Source organism: Sapajus apella, unplaced genomic scaffold (assembly GCF_009761245.1).
Source record: "Sapajus apella isolate SASKATOON/1434 unplaced genomic scaffold, GSC_monkey_1.0 scaffold2, whole genome shotgun sequence".
Taxonomy (NCBI): domain Eukaryota; kingdom Metazoa; phylum Chordata; class Mammalia; order Primates; family Cebidae; genus Sapajus; species Sapajus apella.
This window is the reverse complement of record NW_022436942.1, coordinates 65,938,657-65,956,492: the sequence shown is the minus strand read 5'-3', so window position 1 is coordinate 65,956,492 and position 17,836 is coordinate 65,938,657. Positions and strand designations below refer to the sequence as shown.

Here is a 17,836-nt window from a genome sequence, read left to right as displayed (position 1 = left end):
AAAAAAAAAAAAAAAAAAAAAAGAAAGTCAAATTGTTCTAGGGTTAATGAAGTGATCTTTTGCAGGAAAAGAGGTCAAACATTTTAAAAGGTCTCATTCCTGGATTGATGCTCCTCCTGTAAGTCACGAGGAAGGTCCCAGAAAAACTGCATGATTTATTTTTCTATTTTAAAAAGTTATATGATTGAGAGAGGTTTTCATTTAACTATTATTACTATTATTATTTTAATCACAGCCTCACTCCAGCTCAGGCTGGAGTGCAGGCTGATGTACAATCATGGCTTACTGTGGCCTCAAACACCTGAGTGCAAGCAAACCTCTAGCCTTGGCCTCCTGAGTAGCTGGAACTACAGAGGCGTGCCACCAAGCCTGGATAAACTTTTTTAATTTTTGTAGTGACAAGGTTTCTGTATGTTGCCAAGGGCTGGTCTCATGCTCCTGGCCTCAACTGATCCTTCTGCCTTGGCCTCCCAAGGTCCTAGGACTGCAGGCATGAGCCACCACACCCAGCTGAGAGAGGGTTTTATTTTTATTTTTCCAAAAGGTTTCTCAAAATCATTGCCTTATTCTCAACAGGGCTTCAAACAAAACCACATTAAGGTTCCCAGTGCCTGGGCTGGTCTCAAATTCCTGAGCTCAAGCGATCCACCTACCTTTGCCTCCCATTGTGCTAGGATTACAGGGTGAACCACTGTACCCAGCCAATGACAGTTTTAACATGGATTAAGTGTTCAAAGCATGTATCCTAGAACCTTACCAAAGAAAGTAAGAGAATGTGGTCATTCTGTTCCTCTTTTGAAACACTGAAGAAATCACACTAACTCCACCTAGAGATTTTATTCTTAACCAGGCTTTACTTTCCATAAACTGAGAAATAGTATTTACCCCAAAATAACAACACTATTAATTTGCCATTGGTTAGCACCTTGCAGATTACCAAGGTCTTTCACATAAACTTCTGTAAACATTTCTGTACAGGTGAGAAAACTGAGTCGCAGAAACATTAGCTCCAATAACCCTACTAGCAAATGACAGAGCAGGAGATGACACGGCAAGGGAGAAAGAAATCCTGGACTTTGGGTTCAGGCTCAGGACTGGGTCTCACCTCAAGGAATCCTAGCAACATTAAACTGGTCATGCTAGGTAACCTCTTTGAGCTTCATATTTTTTTTTCTTAAACCACAAAATATGTGTCATACCCACCCCACAAATTTATGACAATTAAATAGGACAAAATGTAAAAAGCCACAACAAAATTCCTGGCACATAAAAGATATCCACTGAATATATAGCCTGCCTTAGTTGCTACACCTGTAAAAGGGGGTCATAAAATCTAAGTGAAATCTACCTGGAGAATGCACTTCCACTGTTAGTTCTCCTTGTCCATTTCCATTTTCCCTCCTCCTTCGCCCACAAACCAAAGCTGCCTCCATGGAAAGGATAATTCAGCATATTGGAAATCAGTCTTAGGGAAGTTTATCTTCATACATTCACAAGCATTTAACCTATCTACTGAACTCAAAATTGTTTCTCAGAAAAAAAAGGGACCCCGATTAAATATTTTAAAAAGACTTTTAACACGGCCAAAATCACTACATAATTTCCACATACTGTACCTGGAAGCCCTCATGGTGATAAAAGTATTTGAGAATGTACCAACCTCAATCCAGCCCTCTTGTCCCAGATCTTTTCCCCTATCCGGTTCAGCCCTCAAAAAGGACTTCCAAGTAGATTTCCTGTTTATTTTTAAAGTCACAGTGCCTTTAGTTTATCCAAAGCTTAGATGGAGAGCTACAAGGAGTGGCGTGGGGGAAATGCAGAGAAAAGGAAAATGAAAAAAAAAAAAAAAAAACAGTGGACAAAACAATTGAGAGGAAAAACAAGTTTTCATACAAATCTGGGCTCTATTCCAAAAAGATCATTAGTTCTGAGACACATTATCATCTGCTCAATGCTACAAAGCTTCCACGTGGCCACTGGATGAAACAGTGTGTATCAAGCCATGGCTTCCCTGGCAACATCATTCACACAGTCAACAGCACGTGTTGTTCTCAAGTATCAGCTTACAGTCTCCTTCACCCAAAGCAGGAGGTCGAAAATTTTTTTCAATTAAATTTCAAATATAATTCCCAAAGGAAGGAATGCAAGAAAATGTTGCTGTCATTTTAAAGACTGTTTTTGGCTGTTTGGGGTTGTTTTTGTTTTGGTGGTGGTAAAGTTCTTCTTTGGTTAAGGTTTAATACTTACGTATACGATTTACCCACACCACGGATGGTAGGAAATTCCAGTTATTCTCGCCCTTTGAGTTTCTAGAATAATCGTATTTACAATGAGACGCTCAGAATCTGGAACAGTTTGCATTTTAGAAGTATGGAAGAGTTTCCTTAACAAGCACCCTTAAGTTTCATGCACTTAATAAGGGCAGGGGAGAAATTCTCAAATGTCAAAACAGCTCCCTTCCCCGCAACCCCCAGCACCCATTGCTTTTTCCTAAGATTTAGGCCTGGAGAAGATACCAGATTAAGAATGCAAACCACCTTCGGGGAGAACCGTAGGCTGAGAGCCGTGCGGCGGGCGCGGGGCTGCCGGGGTCCCGGCCGGCCCGGGCGCTGGCTAGCTGCCCGCCTCCTCGGGCTCGCTGCTGGGCGACGGCGCCGAGGAGGCCTTGGACTCGCCGTCGCTGTTGCATTCCGCCCTGCGCTGGGGGGCGGCGCCGGCCGCGCCCTCGGGCCCCTGGGCCTGGCGCTCCAGCAGCTCCTGCAGGTGCTTGATGTAGCTGATGGCGGCGCGGAGCGTCTCCACTTTGCTGAGGCGCTTGTCCGCCAGCTCCCGGGGCAGGTGGTCTCGGAGGCGCGCGTAGCCCTCGTTCACGCAGCGCACCCGCTGCCGCTCGCGCTCGTTGCGCCTGCGGAGGAAGGCGGGCTCGAAGGCGCCGTCCAGCGGCAGGGGCAGGTACTGCCGTCTCCGTGCGCAGCCGCCGCGCGCCCACTCCCGGCACACCGCGTCCAGATGCAGGGCGACCCTGAGCGGGTCCCTCCGCGGGAGTCCGGGCAGGGTCTCCAGCACGCCCAGGGGCGCGGTGCGCAGCGAGTAGGGCAAGGCCAGCAGTCCCACCGGTTTACGTGCCTCCATCATTCGCCCGAAAGCACACAAATCACCCAAGAGGTCAATCTCTCAATAGAAGAAGACGAAAGAGAATCTTCGAAGCAGAAGTGCTGGTGCATCCAGACTGCCTGGCTCGGCGGGTCTGTCTTTGGAGACGTTTCTGGGTCCAGAAGTTAGGTTCCTGGACAGGCTTCAAGGAGACGTTGCATGATTCCTGAAGTTCCATTACACTACTCGATCTTTTTATGAAGGTTCAGGCGGAGGTGCCAGGCAAAGAGGTAGGACCTCCTAATCCACACTTCAAACACCGTGTTCCCGCTGATCTTATTTCAAAAGATAACAAAGAGGGTTCCTCTGCCTGGCCCCCCAGCCTGGAAAGGTGAGCTCACACCAAACAGAGTCATCTTCCAAAGCCACCAAAAGCTTTTCAATGCCTGTAATCCACCACTCTAGGTCTTCAAGAGATGAGTCGTTAGCCCAGAGCATAGCAATCTTTAGGATTTGTGAAGAGCTCCTCCCAGGAACCTGCCGCGGAGGGAAAGTGGACCAGAGGCTTTCTCCTTGAAAATCACTTGACTGTCCCTTGTGGTCTCCCAAGACCAAGTCTAATGGAAGAAGCTTTTCGGGTGTTTGCAAACTTACACTTGCTCTTTCATTGCTGGGGTCTTTGCCTCATCAAAGGAAAGACTGCTCTCCTGCAGTTATAAAATGTGTCAAGTCAAGGAAGACCCGGGGCGAGGCTTGAGGTTTTTCTTCTCCGAAACCCGAATCTTTTAAGAACTCAATGAGGCATGTTTGGAGGGAACAGGAAAAATACAGACTTTAGTAAAGAATATAAGGGTCTGCATATTATGTTCCAACTTACGTTTGACTCAGGGTGTTTTATAGTTATATGCGACTTTTTAGGAGTACATCAAAAGACTGAACAACAACAAACGCGCTTAGCCGGTTATTTCTCACAGTGCTTACTGTAAACACAACTTAAATACTGTTTCCCAGCCCCCTCTTCTAATCTCATCCAAGATATAAGGGCATCATCTTTCCACAGTGCAAAGAGTACTTTTCCATTGGATTCTTCTTCTTTAAAAAGTGCCATTAATTTTCTTGCTTGGGGGCAGGAAAGCAACATGTGAAAAGTGGAGAGCCCCAGTTCCAAGGAGAAAAGATGATGGCTTTGAAGACTTGTCGTTTTAACACACAACCCCCCCAAAAATGAATAATTAATCCATCTGTGTTGGTAAAGCCTTTGAAGATGAAAGTGTCATTAAAAATCCAGCCATACTGGTTAATGTCAAAGAATGTCTTATCACACTGAAAATCAGATTTCCTCTTCTGCAAACCAGTACATTAAAGGCATCTTCTACTTTAAAAGTCCAACTTAAAAAACAAGAGAAGCAAAACCCCCTACATTTATGATGAGAACTTTCTGCCTATTCCTCAGCAGACGAGGTGCTGCCCTGACATGTTTTTCTTTTTTGTTTGGCAAGTCCTGTGCTTCCCTGTTTGTTCTAAATGATCTGCCCGAAGTAACTGGAAAAACAAGGCAAATAAAATAGAAATAATTATTCCTTTCAGGCATAAGTTAGTCACATTTTAAAAGGTGTAGCTTGGCTGGGTGCAGTGGCTCACAATGGTAGTCCTAGCACTTTGGGAGGCCGAGGCGGGAGGATTGCTTGAGGCCAAGAGTTAAAGACCAACCTGGCCAACATAGCAAAACCACACCTTTTAGAAAGAAAGAAAAGATCGTGCCGCTGCACTACAGCCTGATCAACAGAGCAAGACCCAGTCTTAAAAAACTAAAAGGTAGGTCTGGACGCAGTGGCTCACGCCTGTAATCCCAGCATTTTGGGAGGCCGAGGCAGGAGGATCATGAGGTCAGGAGTATGAGACCAGCCTGGCCAGTGAAACCCCATCTCTACTAAAAATACAAAAAATTAGCTGGGCATGGTGTCGCGTGCCTATAGTCCCAGCTACTCAGAAAGCTAAGGCAGGAGAATTGCTTGAATCCAGCAGGCGGAGGTTGCAGTGAGCTGAGATCAAGCCACTGCACTCCAGTCTGGGCAATAGAGCGAGACTCCAGCTCAAAAAAAAAGAAGAAGAAAAAGGGAACAGCCTGAACAGCCTGAATGTCCATCAATGGGGAAAGGTTAAAGATCTTAGAATATTATGCTATTATTAAAAATGAGTAAAATCTGTACATAAGAAAAAGAAGAAAAGAGGAACAGCCTGAATGTCCATCAATAGGGAAAGAGTTAAAAATCTTAGAATATTATGCTATTATTAAAAATAATGAGTAAAATCTATATGTAAGAACTTGCAGACATATCCACAATGTGTTAAGTGAAAAAAGCAAATTGCAGAGTCACACATGCAGTGGGAACATAAAAAAATTCTACATGATGCGCATGTCATTTATATGTGTTTCTGTGAGCATAGAGAATGAAATAGAAAGATGTACACTAATTTTTTTTTTTTTGCATTGGTTGACTAAAAAGAAAGAGTGGCATTGGAAGGGGGGAATGTTCATTTTTCTTTATAAATCTTTCTGTTTAACTTGTTAATAACAGCACTGTTACTTTCTTAGTTTTATAACTTAGTGAAACTTAATAAGAGAATACATGTAGAAAGTTCAGATGACACCCCTGATCTAACCCAAATCAACAGATTTATCATTAAAAATTAGAACTCTTGGACCAGGGTTTCTGGCTCCTTGTAAATTGTGTCTCTGAGGAAGAAGTATCTACGAGACACTCTCTCTCTCTCTCTCTCTCTCTCCCCTGCCCACCGCAATATCACAATCAAAACTAGGTAAATCCTGATCCTACAGTGGTCTTTTTATAGGATCCAAGTAATATAATGACCTAACTGCATAGTCACAAAGAATGCTGACAGAGCCTTTCCTAAAGGACAAAAGCATTGAAAATAAGCGGCTTTTACAGTAGGAATAGCATTGTTTTACTCACATGATGCACAGGGTATGGGGTGGGGGTTACCTTCTTTATATAAGAGATCAGAAGAGGATGTTTTGACTCCTGATTACTCTGCAGTCAGTTTTGACCCAAGTAACTGTTCTCTCCAACCTAAAGCTGTCCTAAGGCTGGCTAGATCATGTAACACATATGCTAACCTACCAAGAACAATTGGGGCTGGGTCTGTGTAGTCCTATTTGGGTCTGCTCATGAAAGGGGCAGATGGGCAGGCAGGCTGTTCCTAAAGGTCAATTGATTTAAAGGCATGTCTATGGAGGAAGAAAACTTCCACCCCTAAAACTCAGGTCCTGTATCACCAGCTTGAAACCTGAGAAACCTAAATTGGCTCTTCTTATGAAATATTTGATAAGATCACAAATATTGGCTGTTCTAAGGAAAAATATTAATAAGATCACATACAGATTTGAGTTTCCTAGTCTCATGACACAGAGGTGTAGATACCTTTCTGGCCCCATACTGTAATTTATGTCTGCTGCCGCAAGAAACAACAGGGATACATATGCTGCACTATGACCTCATGCTAGCCATAAGATTTGTCATGGGTGAGTTAACTAAATCTCAATCCGATTATCTAGCATGATTATATTATCAGTCCTTTTCCATATAGCTCAAGTATAAATTACCTGTATTACTGTGGGCAACAGCCACCAGGGGGCTTCTTAGGTACAGCTAACATCTAGACTCATTCAGACTACCATGGGCCACATGTGGCACCAGATTTGCTTGAGAGGATGTAGGTCAGGGATGACATCTTGGAGCAGGACACACACATTCCACCTCCCTGGAAAACCTTATGGTAATCTATGCAGCAATCCACACTGCTGCTCCCTCCAACTCTCCTGGAGCTCACCAGTAGCTCAGGTACAAGAACACAAGACTTGTATCAGACCAGTGTTGCAGCTGTTCTGACCTAGAAGTCTGTCTCTTAGCCCTCAGGGAGCCAATATTTCTTGTAAGAACTTCATGGGCATAGCTTCCAGGGACCCTGGGAGCCCAATACTATACTCAGGGAAGCCCAAACCTTTGCCCCTTCATCAGATATATATAGTTGTGCCGGTCCAGATGCAATTTGCTAGCCAGGTAATTGCTTTAATATAAATGAGGTTCTAAAAGGAGATCTTTATTTCTAACGAGAAAAAATATACATATAAGTGAGGCTGCTAATGACATAGTTGACATTTATCTACCTTTACCGAGTTTCCAGAGTAACAGATAACAGTTACTGAAGTTAACTGAAGGCCAAACTGTAAGGCAGAAGAGGAAAAGCTTTATTACTTCTTTACCCCTACCTTTACATTTAGCTGTAAAGATAATGCTTGTGTAATTTACAGCAAGATTTAAAGAACCATAAACTTTTAGGTACAAATCATTAATGCTTTTTATGTCCTTCTTAAACAGTATTTTTATTTTAACCTTGTCTATGTCATCTTTTGTCATATAAAAATGTAAGATTTTGAAGTAGTCAAATAGTTTAATCCTTTCCTTGTAGCTTTTGTCTTTTCTCCCTTGTTTAAGGCTACTTTCTCCTACCACAAGTTTTAGAAGGCCTCTCCTTGTCTATATAACACCTTGCTGTGAATTGGGAAGAAGCACCAAACTCAAGACATGAAGAATGCAACGTGCACTTTTAATATCCATGAGGGAAAAAACCACCACTTGAGATTCTAACTGGGGTTGTGTTAAATAGAAAGATCAAATTGGGCCAGGTACAGTGACTCACACGTGTAATTCCAACACTTTGGGAGGCTTAGACAGCAGATCACTCGAGCCCAGGAGTCTGAGACCAGCCTGAGCAACATGGGGAGACCCCGTCTCTACAAAAAAATACTAAAACTAGTCAGGCGTGGTGGCATGCGTCTGGGGTCACAGCTGCTCAGGAGGCTAAGGTGAGTGGATTGATTGAGTCCAGGAGATCGAGGCTGCAGTGAGCTGTGATCATGCCACAGCACTCCAGCCTGGGCAACAGAGCAAAACCCTGTCTCCATTAAAAAGGTTACTTTGGAGAGAATTATCTTTAAAAAAAAAATTGCATCTCTCCATATATGCACATAGTAGAACTCATTTATTCAGGTCTTCTTTTTTGCTCTTTAATAAATTTCAAAGGTTTTTCCATGTAAGTCTTGCACATGTCTTATTAGATGTTTTATAGGTTTTGTTGCTATTGTGAATAAGGTTTTTTTTTTTCTGTTATTCAAAGCTACTGATTTATTTCATGTTAATCTTTAAACCAGTCATTTCATGAAACTCTTATTAGTTCTAATGGTTTTTAATCAAGATGTATATACAATTAAATGCACAGATGTCAAATATACAATTTAATAAGCTTTGAATACATGTATACACTTGTGAAACAATACCCACTCAAGATGGTTCTTTTTTTTCTTTTTTTTAAAGACATGGGGTCTTATTCTTGTCACCCAGGCTGGAATGCACTGGCACAATCTCGGCTCACTGCACCCTCTGCCTCCCAGGCTCAAACCATCCTTCCATCTCCGCCTCCTTTGCAGCTGGGACCACAGGCGCATGCCACCATGTCCAGCTAATTTTTTTGTATTGTTTGATAGAGACAGGTTTTTGCCATGTTGCCCAGGCTGGTCTTGAACTCCTGAGCTCAGGTGATCTACCGGAGTCAACCTCCCAAAGTGCTGGGATTATAGGCATGAGCCATCATGCCTGTCTAAGATGGTCCTAATAGTCTTTTTAAAGATGATTTTTTTCTAGGATTTCTTAAGCTATAATCATACTGTCTATTAATACTGATAGTTTTGATTCTTTCTAATAGAATGTATTTCTTTTTCTTATTGAATTTCATTGCATAAGATCTCCAGTCTAATACTAATAATACTACTAATAGTAGCACATCCTGTTTTGTTTTGTTTTTTGAGATGGAGTTTCGCTCTGTCACCAGGCTGGAGTGCAATGGAGCCGTCTCAGCTCACTGCAACCTCCACCTCCTGAGTTCAAGTGATTCTCCTGCCTCAGCCTCCTGAGTAGCTAGCTGGGATTACAGGCACGCACCACCACGCCCAGCTAATTTTGTATGTTTAGTAGAGACGGGGTTTCACTATGTTGACAAGGATGGTCTCAATCCCTTGACCTCCTCGTGATCTGCCCACCTTGGCCTCCCAAAGTGCTAGGATTACAGGTGTGAGCCACCATGCCTGGCCCATCCTGGTATTTTAATGAGAAAGTGTCTAATGTTTCACTATCTAGTAGACATTCTTTACCAAGTTAAGGAAATTGGTTTGCTATCATCAGGAATGGCTATTAAATTTTATCAAATGCTTTTAAACATCTATAATCATGTATTTTCTTTTTTTATTTGTTATTGTAGTGAATTGCTATAATAGATTTTGTAACGTTGAGCCATCTTGCATTCTTAGAATAAAATCCTATGAAGTCATAATTCTTTTATACACTGCTGGATTCAATTTGTTAATATTTTGTTTAGAAATTTTGTTCTTACAGTTCCAAGTTATACTGGCTCATAGTTTCTTTTCTTGTGCTCTCCTTTTTTGGTAACAGCATGATTTCAAACTCTTAAAAATAAGTTGAGCAGCTTTCCATCTGTTTCTGCAACCATTTGTAAAAGATGGAAATTATCTGTTCCTTGGAGGGTGGGTAAAACAAAAAACATATGAACTTTTATTTTTTTTGAGACAGAGTCTTGCTCTGACGTCCAGGCTGGAGTGCAGTGGCATGTTCCTGGCTCACTGAAGTCCCAACCTCCTGGGCTCAATCAATCAGCCTCCCGAGTAGCTGGGACCATAGCCATGTGCCACCACACCTGACTAATTTTTAAATTTTTTGTAAAGATGCTGTTTCAACATATTGCCCAGACTAGTCTCGAACTCCTGAGCTTAGGTGATCCACCTGCCTCAGCCTCCCAACGTGTTGGGATTACAGGTGTGAACCACTGCGCCCAGCTATAGACATTCTTTGGAGGTAAATTTTCAGTTATGTTTTTATTTCTTTTATCACTACTGTTGGAATTTTAGGAGGCCATTAACAAAGACAACGATTTTGTCTTTCTCTCTTGTTTCCAGCTTCCTTCAATAGCAACTACCGCTCCTTTGTTTATCGTCTTAGACTCACAGATAGGCAGTTTAGTTTTTGCCCCTTATACTTCTAAAATGAATCAGAACAGTACATCACTTAAATTCACCCCAAAATGTGGTGGACCGTAGGCCAAAAACTCATTCCTGATTCTATTTGCTATTTCTAATGAAGGCCATTCCAGCATAGCTGGCCAGAAGTTATCCGGTCAAATAAATTACCCACAGAATAATCCTCCAAATTAAAAAAAAAAAAAATTCTCATTATCAAATTGGTAGGCTTAAGTTAAAACTCAAAGCTTAAATAACCTGATCCTTGTAGGTTAAAATTCAGACATATCAACATTAAAATTTCTTTGGTCAAACTCCTAAAATCATTTCCCCTCTGTGATACTATGAAATAGCGGGTTTTGTCTACAGTTCCTGGCTTTTAATTCCCTTAGCTCTTGTTACAGTATTTTGTTATAATGTTAGGGCACTCAGAAGCAGTCCTCAGAAAACGGATTCTCTCTCTCTGAACTTCCCCTGCCCTTCTTTCACTAGCCCACAGCAGAACGCTTATCTTCCCCCACCTTTATGACTGTGGGTCATGAGACCCTCAATTCAGAAGGAATCCTGCCCCATCCCCCAGAGGAAGGAATGCTGCACAGAAGAGACTAGGAAGAATGTGAACAGACAGGCCTTGCTGGGTTTCTCGACTCCGTCTATTAGTATTAGATCACACCCTTTTTGTTCAGTTACATTTCTACATGGTAGTCAGTCATGCCTGTCTAAGAATGTCTCCACTAAGGCCCAAGAGGACAGGGTTTGGAGAGCTTCTGGATAGCTGAACTCCTGGGGGTTCCTGGAGGGTGGCACACCCAGGAAGGGCACAGAAGCTCTGTACCCCTTCCCTATGCCATGCTCTGTGTATCTCTTCATCTGTATCCTTTGTAATATCCTTTGTAATAAACCAGTAAACCTTAGTTATGTGAGCCACTCTAGCAAATTAATGGGACCCAAAGAGGGGGTCATAGAAACCCCAACTGGAAGCCAGTTGGTCAGAAGTTCCAGGGGCCTGGACTTGTGACTGGTGTGTCAGATGGAGAAGGGTCGGGGGGAAGTCTGGTGGGACTGAGCCCTCAACCTGTGAGATGTGATGCTTTCTCCAGGTAGATAGTGTTGAAATTAAATTGGAGGGCACCCAACTGCTGTGCTTTGCAGAACTGATTGCTTGCTTGGTGTGTGGGGAAAACCACCCCACATTGGGTCACAGAAGTGCTCTGTATAGTGGTGTTGATGATGTGTTTTTTTCTGCTCATTCCTTGATTTCTTATTCTGCTCAATCTGGTTGGGGGGGATGTTCAAAAGTCTGTGTAGAGTTTGGATTCATTCATTCTGCATGACCCTCATAGAAATTAGTACAGTTCCTTCAGATCTGAGAAACTAGTTTGACACCACGTGTTCAGCCTTTAAAGTCCTAAGACTTGGCTAGGCATGGTGGTTCATGCCTGTAATCCCAGCACTTTGGGAGGCCAAGGCAGAAGGATCACAAGAGCCCAGGAATTCAAGACCAGCCTGGGCAACATGGCAAAACCCAGTCTCTACAAAAAATACAAAAATTAGCTGGGTGTGGTGGTGCATGACTATAATCACAACTACTCAGGAGCCTGAGGTGGAAGAACTGCTTGAGCCCAGGAGGCAGAGGTTGCAGTGAGCCGAGATCGCTCCACTTGCACTCCAGCCTGAGTAACAGAGCAAGACTTTGTCTCAAGAAAAAAATAATAATAATTCCTAGGAGTTAACAGAACACACGAGATCACCCCAGTTCTACTGCCGCATACACTGCATTTAGAAAACAAGTAATTCTACAGCTTTAAGAGGAGTTGAACAAGTACTTGGGACGTTAGTCTAAGAGAAATACTGTTCTGAGACCTAGTGCTTAATCCTCTATACCCATGTATCGGTCTCCTAAGATCAGAGCAGAGACTCAGTGGTAGCCAAGAAAAGTGGGGCAGCCTCCTCAGAATGGCTGTCAATAAAACGCTAAGCACTTATTTAGGTCTTGAACCTGAGGATCAGTGATTTGGCCTGACCTCAGCTCAGTTCAAGCATATGTCCTGCCTGGCAAACTCAGAATCAAGGTGCAGAAAAATAGATCTCATTTCTTCCCAAGAGGAAAAGGGCTGGCTACCGAGAGGAGCAAAAAAAAAAAATACAGAGGGGTTATTGACAAAATCACTGTTTCACTTCCCACTCTAAAATAATTACACAATTTAAACTAGACCCATGTCAGGGGCTTCATAGCCACAGGTGGGCAGCAGCTACCACACTGGGCAGTACAGTTCTAAAGTCACTGGTGCCCTTGCAATTTCTCCAACCTGCCAGGCAGTCTCCTGTCTCAGGGCCTTTGCTCTTGACTTTCTTTCTGATTGGGACATTCTAGCTCTAGATGTCTGCATGGATCACTCTCTCCTCTCCTTTGGTTCAAATGTCACCTTTTGAGTGATAACTTCTCAGTCTACCCTATTAAAATTGCAGGCCCGACCAGGCGCAGTGGCTCACGCCTGTAATCCCAGCACTTTGGGAGGCCGAGACAGGCGGATCACGAGGTCTGGAGTTCAAAACCAGCCTGGCCAACATGATGAAACCCCGTCTCTGCTAAAAATACAAAAATTAGCTGGGCATGGTAGCATGCGTCTGTAGTCCCAGCTACTCGGGAGGCTGAAGAGGAAGAAGCAATTGAACCCAGGATGCAGAGGTTGCAGTGAGCTGAGGTCGGGCCAATGCACTCCAGCCTGGGCAACAGAGCAAGACTCCATCTAAAAAAAAAAATTGCAGGCCCATCCCCAGGCATTTTCTGTCCATTTTCCCAGCCATTCTTTTTTCATGTTATTTATTGCTATCTGGAATATTGTGTATTTTAATTACTTATTTCTTTATTACCTATCTTCCTCCATTATAATGTAAGCTCCATAGGAACTGGTATTTTTTGGCTGTTTTGTTTACTGCTATGCCTGCAGTTCCTAGAGCAATGCCTGGCACATAGTAGATACTCAACAAATATTTGTTGAATAAACGCTAGCCTTCCTATTCCTTTCTGCGAATATTAAATAAAGAAGGAGGTCAGTCCTTGCATTATACATTATAATTGTATCAAACTTATGGGCAGGAATCCCAAGAATGTCAAAGAACAGGTTTGCCTACATAAAAGGCCTTTATTTCCAGATCCTCCTTACCATAAGAGATAGGAAGCAAGCTTTAAAACCTTAATTGGGGTCAGTTAAAAGAAAGATACCCGGAGCAGCTAAATCTGGGCCCAAGTTTACCCATTACTGTTCGTATCTTTGGTACTAGGAGATAACGTTTAAAAGTAATTTGCTCTCTGTGTCTATCTCTGATGTCCAGGAGAAATCTTAGTGCTTGTTATCTGGTTGTCTGATATTATCTCTAAGGTCTTGACTCAAATGCTTGAGTATACTCTCCATCATTATTTCACAGTCATTCCAATACAGTCCTGTGCCACACTGATATTTTGGTCAATGACAAATTGCAAATACAAGAGTGATCTCATAAGATTATAATGAAGCTGCCCCATACAGGCATACCATTTGTAATCTTTTATCCATATTTTTACTGTACCTTTTCTATGTTTAGATATGTTTAGATACACAAATACCACAATGTTACAATTGTCTGGAGTATTCAGTACAGTAACATGCTGTGCAGGTTTGCAGCCTAGAAGCAATAGGCTATACCATCTAGCCTAGGAGTGTAGTAGGCTAGACCATCCAGGTATGTGGAAGTCCACTCGGTGATGTTTGTACAACCACAAAATCACCTGAGGATGCACTCCTCAGAACGTATCCTCAGTGTTCTTCCATGCCAACATTCTTCAATCTGCTTGTGTGACTGGCCAGTTCCTCCCATTGTTGTTGTTGTTGTTTGAGACAGTGTCTTGCTCTGTCGCCCAGGCCAGAGTGCAGTGGCGGTGGCCTGATCACAGCTCACTGCAGCGTCAACCTTCCAGGCTCAAAGGATCCTCCTACCTCAGCCTCCCAAGTAGCTGGAACCACAGGCACGCACAACCACACTCAGCTAATTTTTGTATTTTTTATAAACACAGGGTTTTACCATGTTACCCAGGCTAGGCTCGAACTCCTGGACTCAAGCAATTCAACAGCCTTGGCTTCCTGAAGTGCTAGGATTACAGGTGCGAGCCACTGTGTCTGGCCTTTCCATTGTTTTTATTGTCTTAATGGCACGGTGGAGTCTCCTTAAAGGGGTAAGTCACCCTAAATCAGCAGTCAAGGCAATCTTTGGGCAACCATTTGCTGTACATCTGCAAGTAAATAGATGTGTGAGTCAATACGCGTGGCTTCAAATTATGCCAGCTTGACTTTCCCTCACACATCAGAAATTAATTGAATATCTAATATATGCTAGGTATAGTACTATGTTGTATAGCATTAAGTTAGACATGAATCTTCTCCCCAAAATTTAAAATCTATTTGGCAAAATAGAAAATTAAACAACTTATTACAATAAAGATAAGTACTATGAGATAGCAAACAGTGTGCTTAGTCTGGGGAGTAGAGTCAGAACACTTCAATCTTTGGTAATCTTGACATAATTTTTTAAATTGACTTTTTAAGGTATTTTTACATACAAGAAAACTCACTGGCTGGGTGCAGTGGCTCATACCTATAATCCTAGCGCTTTGGGAGGCTGAGGCGGGTGAATCACAAGCTCAGCAGTTCAAACCCAGCCTGGCCAACAGAGTGAAACCCCGTCTCTACTAAAAATACAAAAAAATTTGCAGGGTGTAGTGGCGAGTGCCTGTTATCCCAGCTACTTGGGAGGCTGAGGCAGGAGAATTGTTTGAACCTGAGAGTTGGAGGTTGCAGTGAGCTGAGATCACACCACTGCACTCCAGCCCGGGCAACAGAGTGAGACTCCATCTCAAAAAAACAAAACAAAACAAAACAAAAAAACTCACCAATGTCAAATTTACTATTTGATTAATTTGGACAGATATATACACAGTTGTGTAACTTCTACCACAATCAGGACCATTTTCATCACTCCTAAAATTTCTCTTTTGCCCCCTTGTAGGCAATCTCATCCCCCTACCCATTTCCAACTTCTGACAATCACTTAACTGCTATTACTATAGTTTTGCCTTTTCTAGAATTTCATATACCTGGACTCATAATATGTAGTCTCTTATGTCTGGTTTCTTTCACTTAGCATAATATGGCTTTTAAGATCCATCCATGTGTCAACAGCTTGTTCCTTTTTATTTTTTAAGTAGAATTCCACTGTGTAGATACTGTACACTATCATTATTCATTACCAGTTAATGGACATTTGGGTCATTTCCTATTTTGGTCTATTATAGATAAAGCAGCTATGGACATTGGTGTACAAGTCTTTGTACATGTTTTTATTTTTCTTTGGTAAATACCTAAGGAATTTGGAGAATTGTATGGTATAAGAGGTATAAGAAATTGCAGGCCAGGCATAGTGGCTCACACCTGTAATCCCAGCACTTTGGGAGGCCAAGGCAGATGGATCACTTGAGGTCAGGAGTTTGCAACCGGCCTGGCCAACATGGTAAAACCCCATCTCTACTACAAATACAAAAATTTGCTGGGCATGTTGGCAAGCACCTGTAATCCTAGCTGCTAGGGGGGCTGAGGCAGGAGAATCACTTGAACTCAGGAGGCAGAGGCTGCAGTGAGCCGTGACTGTACCACTGCACTCCAGCCTGGGTGACAGAGTAAAACCGTGTCTAAAAAAAGAAAAAGAAAAGAACTTGCCATTCTAAAATGGCTGTGGCAATTGATTTTTTTTTTTTTTTTGCATTCTCACCAACAAAACATGAGAGTGCCAGTTGCTCCACATACGTGTCAACACTTGTTATAGTTGGTCTTTTTAATTTTAGCCATTCTGATAGGTGTGTAACAGCACTTCATTGTGCTTTGATTTGCATTTCTTTGATACCCAAAGATGTACATCTTTTTCTGTGCTTAATTGCCATTTATATATCTTCTTTGGTGAACTGGCTGTTGACATTTTTGCCTCATTTTTTAAATTGAATTGTCTTCTTATTATTGGGTTTAAAGGGTTATTTACATATTCAATATAAATCCTTTTCAGATACTTGTTTTGAAAATATTTTCTCCCAGTCTCTGGCTTGACTCTTCAAAGGAACAAGCTGTTGATACATTTTGCAGTATCTTTTCAAGACCAACCATTTTAATTTTGATTTGTCCTTTTTTTTTTTTTTTTGAGACAGGGTCTCTCTGTCACCAGAGCTGGAGTGCAGTGGCACAATCTTAGCTCACTGCAACCTCATACTCCTGGGCACAGGCTATTCTCCTGCCTCACCCTCCCAAGTAGCTGGGACTACACACACTTATTACTATGACCAGCTAATTTTTTGTAGAGACAGGGTCTTACTCTGTTGGCCAGGATGGTCTCAAACTCTTGGGCTCAAGCCACCCTCCTACCTCAGCCTCACAAAGTGCTGAGGTGAGAGCCACTGTACCTGATCCAATTTTTTTAATAGTTTGTGGTTTTTGTGTCCCATCAAGGTCACAAAGATTTTTGCCTTTATTTTCTTCTGTAAGTATTATGGTTTTAGCTCTTATATTTATGTGACCTGATTTTTATGTTCACTTCTAAACTTAATAAAAATTGTTCCAAAAGAATAGATATCCAAACCCAAACCTAGAGAAAGCATGCTCCTGGTAATAAGACACATCATCATTCTCTAGACTCCAGATTTAAAGTGGCATTTCAGGGAATACTGTCTCTCAGTTGGGATGAGGACCTTCTTGATTTAGATTTCTATGTGTTGTCAACAGAGGGCAAAACCAATGTGACTTGTTTGCCGATGTTCAGTGCTGTTTCCTCATCTGGAATGTGCTTTCTCCCCATGAGAAGTAAAGGAAGGGAGAAACATTATGGGGGTTGAAACCCCTCCCAGCTCTCCTCCAAAACGTTGCATGTGCCTCTTCCCTCTCACATTAGACTGAGTTTTCAAAATTCATCAGTCTCCACTACACTGCAGGCAGGAGAAGGTCAGGGCTTGTGCCTTGCTCTGTATCCCTAGGTTTGAGATGTAATTCAACAAACGCTTTGTGAATGAGAGGAAGAATTCCTGAGTCTGCTGTTCTGCTGGCGTATGGGAGCCACCAGGCACTATTGTGTAGTTTCCACGTCTACTGCGCAGGATCTTGGGACCATCTACCTTTAAAACCATCTCCGTACCCTTAGGGTTAGGCGCGCAGTAGAGAACTAACGGCAGAGAAAAGAGGAAGAAAATTTGTTTAAAATCCCAAACCCCAGCATGTATGACGGGAAGCAGGGAAACTGGGCAGCCTTCAGGTGTAGCAGACGGTGAAAAACATTCAGTATAGAATCCCAATTCCTCCTGGGCAACAACAACTCTCGGGGCTAAATTCCGTACTTCGAATTTTGGGGGCACTGTGTGGACCCAGGTTTCCCTAGTAGCGGAATACCATGAAGACTGAAATCCTCAGTCTGCGGGATTTAGGGGATTCAAAACTCACCCCCTGCGGGCACAGCAGCCCTGGTCGCCTAGCAACCACGGGTCGATCGCTCGGCGCTCGATTCGACCCGGCCGGATAGAGATACTGAGCTCCCGGCGGAGCTTCTCGCGGCCTGCGCATCTTCCGT

General features: G+C 42.7%; 1 protein-coding gene across 1 annotated transcript; it reads right to left on the bottom strand.

Annotated features, from left to right (window-relative positions):
- Window positions 1–1,797: 1,797 nt before the first annotated feature.
- Window positions 1,798–17,829, bottom strand: ASCL4 (achaete-scute family bHLH transcription factor 4). The gene is made up of 2 exons (XM_032300271.1): window positions 17,710–17,829; window positions 1,798–3,885 (listed from the first exon to the last, which is right to left on the bottom strand). The coding sequence occupies exon 2, from the start codon at window positions 3,133–3,135 to the stop codon at window positions 2,614–2,616; it is 522 nt and encodes a 173-aa protein (XP_032156162.1). The 5' UTR covers window positions 3,136–3,885; window positions 17,710–17,829; the 3' UTR covers window positions 1,798–2,613.
- Between the last annotated feature and the right edge of the window lie 7 nt (window positions 17,830–17,836).

What these genes read in the sequence shown, in the direction of transcription:
- ASCL4 (XM_032300271.1), bottom strand. Translation starts at nt 3,135, where the DNA reads ATGATGGAGGCACGTAAACCGGTGGGACTGCTGGCCTTGCCCTACTCG.